General features: G+C 39.5%; 1 protein-coding gene across 1 annotated transcript in view; it reads left to right on the top strand.

Moving 5' to 3' along the window:
• SERPINF1 (serpin family F member 1) overlaps window positions 1-13879 on the top strand; it is a 90623-nt gene that overhangs the window by 48310 nt on the left and 28434 nt on the right. Inside the window, exons 3-6 of the mRNA XM_077480574.1 lie at window positions 3132-3315; window positions 7382-7534; window positions 8718-8921; window positions 12062-12204. Coding sequence (XP_077336700.1) covers window positions 3132-3315; window positions 7382-7534; window positions 8718-8921; window positions 12062-12204 — 684 coding nt within the window. The remainder of the gene's footprint in view (window positions 1-3131; window positions 3316-7381; window positions 7535-8717; window positions 8922-12061; window positions 12205-13879) is intronic.

Genomic DNA, 13879 nt, shown 5'->3' on the forward strand with positions numbered 1-13879 from the left:
TTTATATTCAATTTACACACACATATATATATATATATATATATATATATATATATATTACACACACACACACAGTGTTTCACAAGAATACACACCTCGTAAATTTTTTGTAAATATTTTATTATATCTTTTCATGTGACAACACTGAAGAAATTACACTTTGCTACAATGTAAAGTATTGAGTGTACAGCTTGTATAACAGCGTCAATTTGCTGTCCTCTCAAAATAACTCAACACACAGCCATTAATGTCTAAACCGCTGGCAACAAAAGTGAGTACACCCCTAAGTGAAAATGTGCAAATTGGGTCCAAAAGTGTCAATATTTTGTTTGGCCACCATTTTTTTTCCAGCACTGCCATAAACCTCTTGGGCATGGAGTTCACCAAAGCTTCACAGGTTGTCACTGGAGTCCTCTTCCACTCCTCCATGATGACATCATGGAGCTGGTAGATGTTAGAGACCTTCCACTCTATCTGTGGGATGCCCCACAGATGCTCAATAGGGTTTAGATCTTGAGACATGCTTAGAGAGTCCATCACCTTTACCCTGAGCTTCTTTAGCAAGGCAGTGGTCATCTTGGAGGTGTGTTTGAGGTCGTTATCATGTTAGAATACTGCCCTGTGGCGGCCCAGTCTCCGGAAGGAGGGGATCATGTTCTGCTTCAGTATGTCACAGTACATGTTGGCATTGATGGTTCCCTCAATAAACTGTAGCTCCCCAGTGCCAGCAGCATTCATCCAGCCCCAGACCTTGACACTCCCACCACCATGCTTGACTGTAGGCACACTTGTCTTTGTACTCCTCACCTGGTTGCCGCCACATACACTTGACACCATCTTAACCAAATAAGCTTATCTTGATCTTATTAGACCATGGGACATGGTTCCATTAAGCCAAGTCCTTATTCTGTTTATCTTCATAAAACTGTTTGCAGGCTTTCTTGTGCATCATCTTTAGAAGAGGCTTCCTTCTGGGACAACAGCCATGCAGACCACTTTGATGCAGTGTGCGGTGCATGATCTTAGCACTGACAGGCTGACCGCCCCACCCCTTCAACCTCTGCAGCAATGCTGGCAACACTCATATGCCTATTTCCCAAAGACAACCTCTGGATAGGACACTGAGCACGTGCACTCAACTTCTTTGGTTGATCATGGCGAGGCCTGTTCTGAGGCAATCTTCTTAAAGCCTGGGCCATCTTTATGTAGAGCAACAATTCTTCCATTCTGAACTTCCAGTGACCAGTATGAGAGAGTGAGAGCGATAACACCAAATTTAACACACCTGTTCCCCATTCACATCTGAGACCTTGTAACGCGAACGAGTCACATGAGACCAGGGAGGGAAAATGGCTAATTGGGCCCAATTTGAACATTTTCACTTAGGGGTGTACTCATTTTTGTTCCCAGCGGTTTAGACATTAATGGCCGTGTGTTGAGTTATTTTGAGGGAACACTAATTTACATTGTGTCATTTCTTCAGTGTTGTCACATGAAAAGATATCATAAAATATTTACAAAAATGTGAGGGGTGTACTCACTTTTGTGAGATACTGTATATATGTGCAACTTTCATTAAAAAATAAAATAAAAAAATAACTGTTGATCCTGCCATCAAAGTAATTAATTGTTTGAACACCAGTTGGTGTTTTGTGGACACCGTCATTTGCAGGAACAAGAGGCTGAAGTACTATTGAGTGCTGGAAAAGTAGATGCATACCCAGTTACTAAAATCTCATATAACCTATAACATGTTCATGTAACTTTACAGGTCCATTTATATATATATATATATATATATATATATATATATATATATATATTACTGCCATGAAGGTAATTAATTGTTCGTGCACTACTTGTTATGGGGAGACAACGCTCACGCCGTGTCTCCCAATTGTTCTGCTGCAGTGTCAACCCTGTCACATGCTCTCCCAATGGGGACTACAAGCTGTGCTGATACACAATGCACATGTTCCACTCATCCCCATAAAGACATTCTACCTGAGAAATGATGTGCAGCAGTTGCTAGAAATAGACACTGTGTAATATTATCTTTCACAATATAAAAAAAAGCATTGGGCTAACTTTACTGTTGTCTTATTTTTTAATTAAAAAAAGTGTATTTAAAAAAAAGAAAAGAAAAAAAAGTGCTATTGTAAGACTGCGTCGCAAATACAGTGTGACAGAAAGTATTGCAACAACTGCCATTTTATTCTCTAGAGTCTTAGAAAAAAAATGTAACTTGTAAACAATCCTAAAAAGAGGCCCGGTCCTTAAGTGGTTAATGGCTGTAGTAGGATATACCCTGATGTTTTTGTGCATCTGTGTTTATTAAAAATAAATGGAAGTGGAAGATTCCACCTAATCCAGGACACAGCACCGAATAATTTTGCACGCACCACTTTTCAGTTTTTTATTTGCTAAAAAAAGTTCAAAATATCCAATAGATTTCGTTCCACTTCACAAATGTGTCCCACTTGTTGGTGATTCTTCACAAAAAATAAAAATTTTATATCTTTATGTTTGAAGCCTGAAATGTGGCAAAAGGTTGAAAAGTTCAAGGGGGCCGAATACTTTCGCAAGGCACTGTACAAAGTCCCTTCAATGGTATTTTCCTCCATATTCCAATATTTGGGACGGGCACCTATACCTGAGAGCATCGTTGAGCACAAGTGCTATATTTATAAGCAGAAGTAAGTAAAGAGAGGGGTTGATTTACTAAAAGCTTACCGTGCAGCAGAGCTGCACCAGATTTTGCACTCAGCAATTTTATTAACTCAACCCCAGTGTGCAGAAGACGAAGTCAGGACACAAGGTAAGGTCAGCAACAACAGATTAGGATAAATCAGAGTCATGAGGCAAGCTGGATCGCATATAGGATAAGATGCAGGTTTAGTCACAAGTCACAGAATCTCTCACTAATTCTCCTTAGTCCTGCTGTGCTTTAAACAAACCTTTGGGTGCCAAAAGCCAAACACGCAAGCTAAAACATATGCACAGCCTTAATTCTATGCACTGGTCTACAGGCTACACATGTGCAGATCTTTGAGAATGGCCATTTTATTTCAGGTTTATGTTTCTGATAATACTTTGGTAGTAATCATTTTTATTGCTGTTACCAAATCTAGAACCCAACTGTTGTTGTGGAAGAAGAAGAGGATCCATTCTACAAGACTCCACTCAACAGGCTTGCATCATCTGCATCCAACTTCGGCTATGACCTTTATCGTATGCATGCAAGCAAGAATCCATCCACCAACATTTTTATGTCACCACTGACCTTTGCCACTGCCCTTTCAGCTGTTTCCTTGGGTGAGTACACTATATTTGATATATTATTTTTATTTAATTGTTTAAAAAAGTGAAAAAGAAGTACTCCATAACTTGTTACTGAGATACATGATGGCCTCTGGTCTTTTGAAAGTAATTTGCTTGTGATTGACTCATTGGCTTGGTAGTAAGAGGTTCTTAAAAAATGGTTTTAGAAATAGCTATAGGAATTGGCAAACCTTTGTTTTCTCTCAAAAATTTCATTGCATGAATACATGACACCGTCAGAAAATTCAACCCATTATAAAGCACATCGTCCAGCTGAATTTACCTGCACGTATGCCTTATTAAGTAAAATTTGCTGATGTTTGTACATTTGCTTTTTCCATGTCAAGTTTTTAGCATATTATTTTTAAATTGATTATTATAGAGAACTGTTGTGCTTTATCCCAGTTGCCATATGCTGCATATGCAACATCCTATAAAATGATTAATTTTAGCCCAAATCATTTCATTTGCATTCACCCCATGCATAGCAAAATGCAACAACCCATGATTAGAATGGGCAAATGAAGCTGAGTTTATACAAGTCTCTACACTCCAGTGGCAACAAGTGAAAAGAACATTGATTTTTTTTTGTATTCTTGTGTTTGCTTAGCTGCTTTTCAAATTACAACTCCAATTCCAAAGTTGGGGCACTGTGTAAAATCTACATAAAAGACTCCTGGCTGAAATCGGTCAATTCAGTATTGCCCCCATACAGGCTCACCTACGAGAGTAGGCAACGTCCGTGAAAATTTGACAAAGTGTGGTTTGAATGGGGTGGCTGAGGGATGTAGAGAGGGGTCGCCCTCCTTGAGCATGTACTCCTACTCTCTTATTTTCTGAGTAAATCCTTTTTCTGTTAAAAAATAAAAATCTACATAAAAACAGAATGCAATGCTTACAAGTCCATCTAGTTTTTCCCTTTCATTGGTTGAACTAGATGGACTTGTGTCTTTTTTCAGCCTGCCTGTAATAAGTTGCACATCTCATAAATCATTTTATTCACAATAAAAAATGGAAAACATCAATATTTTCAATTAGTGAAACATCTGGGCTGCAGGAAGGCCAGTTAAGCACCCAGACTTTTCTACTATAAAGCCATGCTGTTGGTTTAGCATTGCTCTACTGAAATATACAAGGCCTTCCCTAAAAAAAAAAAAAAAAAAAAAAGAGATGATCTGGATGGGAGCATATGCTGCTAAAACCTGGATATATCTTTCAGCATTGGTGGTGCTTTCCCAGATGTGCAAGCTGCCCATTCTGTATGCACTAATGCACCCCCATATCATCAGAGATGCAAGCGTTTGAACTGGGCACTGATAACCAGAAGCCAGAAGGTCATTCTTCTCTTTAGTCTGGATGATGTGACGCCCATGGTTTCCAAGAAGAATATAAAATTTTGATTTGTCTGACCAAAGATGTCCAATGTTTCTGTATCATGTTCAGATGTGGCTTCTTTGCATAATACAGCTTTACCTTCCATATTTGCATGATATGGCAAACTGTGTACACAGACAGTCATTTTTAGAACTATTCCTGAAACCATGCAGTAATGTCTATCACATAATCATGCCTGTTTTTAATGCAGTGCTGTCTGAAGGCCTGAAGATCAGACATCCATATGTATTGTGAATGATGATATATTTAAATTCTTTGCAATTTTATGTTGAGAAACATTCTAAAATTGTTTGGAAATGTTCACAGATTGGCGAACCACTGCCAATCTTTACTTTTAAGACAAGATGCCCTTTTATACCTAATCATATAAGTGACTTGTTGTCAAATAACCCAATTAGTTGTAAAAAGTTATTTCAGCTATTCCTTGTTAGTACCACTTAGTTTGCCAGATTTTTGTTTCCCTGTCCAAACTTTTGAGGGATGTTGCTCCCCTCAATTTCAAAATGATCTTTTTGATTAAAACTGTACATTTTCTCATTTTAACATTTGATATGTTTCAAATTTTGAATTGTGATCAAAATATGTTTATGAGATTTTGCAAATGATTGCATTCTGTTTCATGCCAACTCTCTAAAACATGCACTTGTCAGCCCCATACTTAAAAAGCCCTCACTGAACCCATCCCATCTTACCAACCTACGCCCCATCTCCTTGCTTCCCTTTCTATTCAAACGCCTTGAACGTCTGGTCTACAACCAACTGAGCGACCACCTTGCTGATAACAGCCTTTTTGATCCCCTTCAATCTGGATTTCGTCCTCAGCACTCCACAGAAACCGCCTTCCTAAAACTTACAAACTGTTACGTACCTGGGATGTGAGCCTGACGAGCAGAGGAAGGCCTCTCGTACAACTCCGGCTCGCGGACCACTGGTAGTGATACAGCAGCCACAGGAGTACGGTGCGCTCTAGCTTCCTCATCACCTTCTCCCATGCTTGCCTCCAGAACTTTTCCAGAGCCTCTCCAATCCTATGGAACTCCTTACCCTCATCTATCCGATTATCTCCTACTATATTAGCTTTTAGACGATCCCTGAAAACCCTCCTCTTCCAAGATGCCTATCCTACCCACACCTAACAAGTTTATTTTCATTTTCTCCATCTGATCATCCCCCACCATTATTACCTTTTTGTTTCACTTGACTGTTCCTTCTACATCAGAGGTCTCAAACTGGTGGCCCTCCAGCTGTTGAAAAACTACAAGTCCTATGAGGCATTGCAAGGCTGACAGTTAAGAGCAAGACTCTCAAAGGCAATGGCATGATGGGACTTGTAGTTTCGCAACATCTGGAGGGCCACCAGTTTGAGACCCCTGTTCTAGATTGTAGGCTCTAAGGAGCAGGGCCCTCTGATCCCTCCTGTATTGAATTGTATTGCAACTGTACTAACGGTAGTTGTAGTGTTTGCCCCATGTTGTAAAGTGTTGTGCAAACTGTTGGCGCTATATAAACCCTGTAAAATAATAATAACAGAGTTTACACAGTGTAAAATCAAAAAATGTGAGGTAAAGCTCTATCATGCAAAGGAGAAGCCAGATCTTAAATCGCTGCCATCTTCTCTGGACCAAAGTACATTTAAAATTGTCTGTTGCAAAGTGGACAACTGTTATGTAGACCTTCTGGCTTATCAGCACTCAATTTAAAAGCCTGTGTTGCTGATATGGGGATGCATTAGTGCCTATGGAATGGCAGCTTACACACAGGGCTGGTGCAAGGATTTTTGACACCCTAGGCGAACCCTCATTTTGCTCCCCCTGGCTCCACCCCCTATGCCCTGCCCATGTATACCCCACCTTTTTAATAAAGCACCCATTAAATGCAGCCTCATCAGTGCCCATCAATGAATGTTTGCTTGCTTCCATTCATTCGGGAGTCGGGACAGACAGTCCTCCGCCGGCGCTGCGCCTCTTACACTATGTGCAAATGGAGCAGTGGCTACCTGATTAATGTTGACTTAATTGCTTGCTACAGAGAGTAGGAACACCAGTGGCCGGGTGCCCCAGGAAGCTAATTTGCCTAGTGGTAGCACCGGCCCTGCTTGCACATCTGGAAAGGCGCCATTAATGATGAAAGCTATATCTAGGTTTTAGACTAGCATATGGTCCCATTCAGATGTATTTTTCAGGAAAAGCCTTGCATATTTCAACAGGACAATGCTAAACTGCATATTGCATCAATGACAACAGAATTCCTTCATAGTAGAGAAGTCTGGGTGCCTAAGTGGCCTGCCTACAGCCCAGACCTTGCATCAACTGAAAATATTTGGCATATCCTGAAATAAAAAATATGACAAAGACCCAGGACTATTGAGCACATAGAATCACACATCGGGCAAGAATGGGACAACATTCCTCTCCGAAAAACTCCAGCAACTACTCTGTCCCAAGTTTTTTGAACCATGCTGTTGCCATCAATTTCAAAATTACTTTTTTTCTTAATGCTAAATTTTTTTGATTTAAACATTTAACATGTTTTCTATTTTTTATCATGAATAAAATGTGGGTATAAGAGATTTGCATTTCATTGAAGGAGAGAGAGAGTTATGTATATATGTATGTTCCCAGTAATGTGTAGTAAAAAAATAAAAATAAACTTGTCATTTGTACAGGTGCTGGACAGCGGACTGAATCCTTAATACATCGTACCTTGTACTATGACCTGCTTAATGACCCAGAGGTCCATGCTACTTATAAGGAGCTGCTCGCAAGTCTTTCTTCCAAAGATAAAGTAAAAAGCGCACATCGAGTCATCTTGGAGAGAAGTAAGCTGCTAAATTGTTTTCCATATCACCTTATTATAAACAATAGCAAACTATGATCTGTGAATACAGTCTTTGGAATGTGGAAAGTGGTTTTGCTAACATGAGTACATTTTCTGACTGACAGAAAAAGACAATTTATTTTGCAGCTATAGAAAATAATAAGTCAGTAAAAAGCTGAATTTATACAAAATCTGAACTTATACAAATTAGACTTAGAAATTTGGGGTAAAAAATATACTGTACTACTTACTCTTTATTTGGTAAATGCAACATTTCTCTAAAAAAAGGAATTCAAATCTATGCAATACACATCCCTTATCCGGATCAGTCATTTTACACATTGTCACAGTATATACCAACAATATTATAATTTAAAAAAATAAATAAAAATATGCTGCACTTTTATCATTACAAAGCAGTCTTAACTACAGGCATGTGCCCTACACAGACTAAAGTATGTTATCAGGCATCTGCCATCAGTAGAAAGCATTTTTCTTAGTTTTTCCCTGTTGATCAGACTATAGCGTTGTAACTCTGCAGCAAGTCATAAAGTGACAGGTAGCAGCAAGACAACTGATTGATGTCAGGAACCTTTAGGCTCCATTCACATTTTGCGATTCTGCCCATGAATCCTAATCATGGGGCAATCACTGCATAACATGTGACACGTACCTGGGTGCCATTCATTCTAAATGGCGATTCAAAACGAGGTGTGATATTCTCGCTATTAGACAGAATCTGCGGCAATAGCGCCTTTAAAAATAGTGTAAAGCTTGTAACTCAAAAAGGAGCAGGAGCTTCTTTTGGTTAACAAACACACGCGGGGCAGCCATTTTACATGAATGGGCTTCCCTATGCACAAGATGGGGTATCGTGTGAGAAATACACTTTGAAAAGTGCAAGGGAGAATGCTTCTTTCCACTGTGTGTAGTGTGAACAGGTCTAAAGCTACTGCACAGACACCAGGATGTAAAGGATTGGAAAATCGATAGGCCAGAATCAATATAAAAAGGAGTATGCTGACCCTGGAGGTTGCCCAAACAAAGATGGTAGGCTGGGTTAGGGAACGTACTATGAGATCTTTAAAAATGTAATAAAATGCAAGTGCTTTCATACAATGAAATGATTCTATTGATCTGTTCATGCATATATGGATGTTTATAAAAGTTATTTTGAATTGCAGGACTCAGGCTAAAGCTTGATTTTGTGAATCAGATGGAAAAATTCTATGGCCAGAAGCCTCGTATCTTGTCAGGAAATTCCCGCCTCGATATCTCAGAAGCCAATGATTTTGTACAGAAGAGGACGGATGGGAAAGTTTTAAAAATTTTTAAGGAGGTCCCTTCAGGTGTCAGTGTACTCTTGCTTGGAGCTGCTTATTTTAAAGGTAAACTCTTGGGCAGGCATTCACAGTCAAACTGTGGGCTGTATTGTTCATGACCGTTTCTTCCTGCTATGCTATCAAGGCTCAGTGTGTAGAAGACTTTGCTTTCTAGTATCCACCCTTTATGAGGCCCTTTAACAGTAACAATTTAACAAATGGTCTCTGGTACTTTACTAGTCCCACCACAATGTATAAACATCTATTCTACACTGGCCTTGGAAAAACATGGTTAGACTTTAAAAATTTGACCAGAGTACAAAAGATGCCAGGCTACGTTTAGTACTAGGTAACTGATGGACACGGGATATATTCGGGCAAAGATAAAAGAAAATACAGTATATTTTGTTCATTACCCATATAACACATTCACAGTTATGGAATTATGTAGTCAAAACAACATCTACATATATAGTAAGGCAAGAAGCCCAAAACAATTAAAACACTTAGGAAATGAAAGTGTCAATCCACCCAAGTATCATATTTTGCTACAGCCTATTGTTAGGAGTCAGTCTCTGGCCTTGTATCTCTTGGGATTGTCTGGACTGTTCCTTGCAATGTTGCCATTCCAGTTCATCCTGTTGCATTTTTCACAGTATTAAACAAATCAAACTTGCAAAAGGAGGAGTAAGAACCCCTTATAAAAGCTACAACAGGGGTGCACAGCTAGGAATATATAAGCGCAGAGATCTCATGAATAGAGCTTCTAAGACATAATTTAAATTGCCAGGAGGTTGAACTCTGCAGCATACCAATAACTAATATTTTGGATGCCCTAACTTTTTTTTTTAAAGTGGTGCCATAAGCTGTAAACATGTAATGCATTTGACTTTGGTGGAATGATATGGTAAATGATCCCCGACAGCTTTTAGTACTGCTCTTTAAGGCTTGGTTCACAATACATTTCCTTTTTGAATGTGGTTTGTATATTCTACAAGGACAAAATTGCAGTGTAAATCGCACCAAAGTAGCACAGAAACCTTTTCTAAAATTGCATCTTAGGGAGTCACATTGATGCGAATGAGCTCCCTTGAAAATAATGCGATTTCTCTTGTCATACAATTATGTGCAACTCAAGCCGTATCTGAAACTGCACTAGTGTGAAGCAGGCCTAATGCTCAACTCTAGGCATAAAAAAAAAAACCTTACTGTGGGGTTACCCCCACACTAAAATGGTTAAATGCTCATTAACCACTTAAGCCCCGGACCATTTTGCAGCTAAAGGACCAAGCCCCTTTTTGCAATTTGGCAGTGCGTTGCCAAATCGCAATTGCGCAGTCGTGCAATGTGGCTTCCAAACAAAATTGGCATCCTTTTTTTCCCACAAATAGAGTTTTCTTTTGGTGTATTTGATCACCTCTGCGGTTTTTATTTTTTGCGTTATAAACAAAAAAAACATTTTTTACCTTTTGCTATAATAAATATCTCCAAAAAATATATAAAAACATTTTTTCCCTCAGTTTAGGCCAATACGTATTCTTCCACATATTTTTTTTTTTTACCAAAATCGCAATAAGCTTTATTGATCGGTTTGCGCAAAAGTTATAGCGTCTACAAAATAGGGGATAGTTTTATGGCATTTTTATAAAAAAAATTTTTTTACTAGTAATGGCAGCCATCAGCTGTCACAATGTGACTGTGACATTATGGCGGACACGTCGGACAATTTTGACACATTTTTGGGACCACTGGCATTAATACAGCAATCAGTGCGATTAAAAATGCATTGATTACTGTAAAAATGTCACTGGCAGTGAAGGGGTTAACACTAGGGGCAGTGCAGGGGTTAAGTGTGACCTAATGTGTTTTTTTTACTGTAGAGGACGTGGCTTGTGACGTCACTGATCGTCGTTCCCTATGACAGGGAACAGACGATCAGTGCCAAGCTCACTAGGAAGCATGGGGAGAGGTTTGTTTACCCTTACCTCTCCCCGTTCTTCAGCTCTGTGACCTGCGCACGACCCACGGCTGAGCTCTTGAAGGGCAACGTACCTGTACGTGCGTGTGCCTAGCCGTGCCATTCTGCCTACGTATATCGGTATGAGGCAGTCCTTAAGTGGCTAAAGGATAAGTTAACTTTTAGGAGCATATTACATGATACACCCATTGTAAGGGTGTAACATGTAACACGATCCTATCCACCGACCCCCTGTCACCGACACTCCCCGCTCTGTGACAGTTGGTGAAGGATCTTCTCCTTATACCTGCAGTCACAATTTTAAAACAGCTCAGCTGTATGGGGCTCCACCCCCATGGCAATGTTATTCATTGACAGACTACAAGTACCATCACCCATTGCAACTGACAGCTTGTAGTTTTCAATGAACTGCGAAGGTGCAGGTGACTGGTAGTTCATTGATTCTTCTTGCCATTTAGTAACTGCCTGCTCATATATCGGAGGTATGGGCAGACAGTGTACTGATAAGTCTGCTGATCGCAGGTGCAATGCTTTACAGGATGCAAACTAAAAAAACAAAAAATGCACTTTTTTTTACCTGTAAAAAAGATCCAACTAGTACCCCACAGCCTCCTCTCAAAGCTGCTCTTGGCCACAGTCACATACTTACCCCACAGGCTGGAGCTTCAGAAGGAAGAGGACAGTGAAACAGCCAGCCAGGGCAGAGTGTCAGGAAAGTAATGCAGCCTCTTGTACCTCCTAGACTTCACAAGAATTTAACCCTTGCAGTGCAATGGCCTTAGTAGTAGTTTTTTTTTGGAATAAAGTAAATATTAAAAAATTATACATTAAGTGATGTTCTTCAATATTATTTTAAATACATGTTGAATGCACTTATCTGTTTCCGTTTACCTAATGGTATGCAGTCACAATGGGCAACAAGCAAGAACAACTTATACAATTTTACTGAGCTCTGCTTGTAAGTCCTTGTATATATTATATTACTGCTATAGACCAATTGTCTCTCCTTCATTTACATAAAGAAGACAACTGTGCTAATTATTATTTTTGTAATGAACATTGTTATTGCTGGTAGATTATTCTGAAATGATGAACAATTAATGGTTTTATGGTGTTAGGAGTGTAATGCTAAACAAAAGCTCATCTCTATTTTTTTAACAGCATGCTGTGTAATGGTATTTCCATTTAGGGCGAGAATCATTGTAACATATTTTGGAATTTATCACAGGTCAATGGATGTACAAATTTAATCCCCGTGAAACTGTCCTACGTGAATTCCAAACTGATGAACAGACATCCATCTCAGTTCCAATGATGACAGCCAACAATGTCCCTGTGAGATATGGCCTAGACTCGGACTTTAGCTGCAGGGTGAGAAAAGCCAGTACTCTTTAAAAGCTTCTTTTTCCACTTCTTACTTCATGCTATTACATTTTCATTAATGTGCACAGTAGCCAGAGAAGTCATAGCCTTACCTTTTAAACACTACCTCTAGATCTCCTGGTTTCTAGCAGTAAAAAACACGGAGGCAATCTATTAAACAGCTAAAAAATGTCCTGTACACATCACACAGTTTTCCATACAAATAGGGCCCTAATCTTTTAACACAAAGAAAAATAAAATTTGTTCTTAAATCAAACCTGTTTTGAGTAAAAACTACTCCACTAAAACAAAGCCTATAGTAGACATCATAAAAGGGCCTGTACACATCTTAGTGTTCTCCTGCCACCAAAACCTCACAAAAAACAGTACTACAAAGCACTATAGGCTACCTTCCTCTCATAATGTAGTGCCCAGTCACATGGGCCTAGTCGAATGCAATGTATTTTTATGGGACTCCAGTGACAGAACTAATAAGCATGTAACTATAGTCAAGGTAAGCACAGGGTATCTATGGTGCTTTCTTTACAACCTTGGCCTTTTTGCTGAATACAGGTACACGTTAAAGTGGATTTTCACAGAAAAAAGGAAGTCCTGCTCTTTCCCCACCACCTTTTCTCCTCTGCATTTAATGAAAATACTTTTTTTGGGGAGCGGGTACCTAGCTTTCACAGGTACATTGCTCTCCACTACCACTGGAATCGCATATGCGATCCAAGTGGAAGTTCATCCCCCTCCCTCTGCGCCCACAACCTTCTTGGATGAATCACAGGAGGTTGAGGAACCATTTGCACAGAGCAGGGAGTCACAGCCGACTTCCCACACTCAACACGGTGGGGTCGGGAAGTTGAAAACAGGCGAAGAATTGGCCCAGGTGAGGACAGCTCTGAACTACCAAACAGGTAGGGCTCCAGTCACACCCGGATCATTCGTGGCAAAATGTGGGACACGTTTTTCGATGCTATCATTTATAAATATCCCGCCCGAATGCAGTCTCTGGAACTTCTTTTGGGGGACTCGCATTCCGTGATTGTTTTCGCGTGATTTTGCTGCATGACAATCGCTGGAAGAAGAAAAAAAAAAGTATTTGGGGTGCCATTGAGAAATCATGGCATCACAAAGGTGTCCCAGATGTGAATGTGTAAGTGTCTCTATTAACAGCCAGCAATTACAATATTTGTAGCTAATGACTTTTTTTTTTTTTTTTTTTAAAGTGACTGAAGAACCTCTAAGTTTTTAAATAACTTTTTTAATTTACTGATGTAAACAAATAAATAACTGTCCCTGAAAGAAGAAAAAAAAAAGTCACTTGCGACCACTGCTGAACCTGTTCTAAAAGTGCTGTTTACTTGAATATTATGTTGATTGACAAGCTTTAATACCATCGTGGCCATTGATCTAGAACAAGTATGCTGATCAGAAAAAGTAATAAAAATTCTTATTTCCATGCTTGCTACAGGCTTCATCTTATTTACAAAGTCTAGTGAATGTTGACTTTGTTCACTGAACAGCCCCTATTCATTCAGTATGTCAATTCTAGCATGTTTAGATTTAAAGCTGGTTCACACCTGAAATCGCAGACCACATAAAGTTAGCTGAAGGCAACAGTCTTGATGGACTGATGAACAGCTGCAAAGCCCAGGCAGAGACCTTCTGTGCAGTGGTG

The sequence above is a fragment of the Lithobates pipiens genome, unplaced genomic scaffold (genome assembly GCF_037356315.1).
Source record: "Lithobates pipiens isolate NorthernLeopardFrog02 unplaced genomic scaffold, aLitPip1_a1.2 Scaffold_16, whole genome shotgun sequence".
Classification (NCBI taxonomy): domain Eukaryota; kingdom Metazoa; phylum Chordata; class Amphibia; order Anura; family Ranidae; genus Lithobates; species Lithobates pipiens.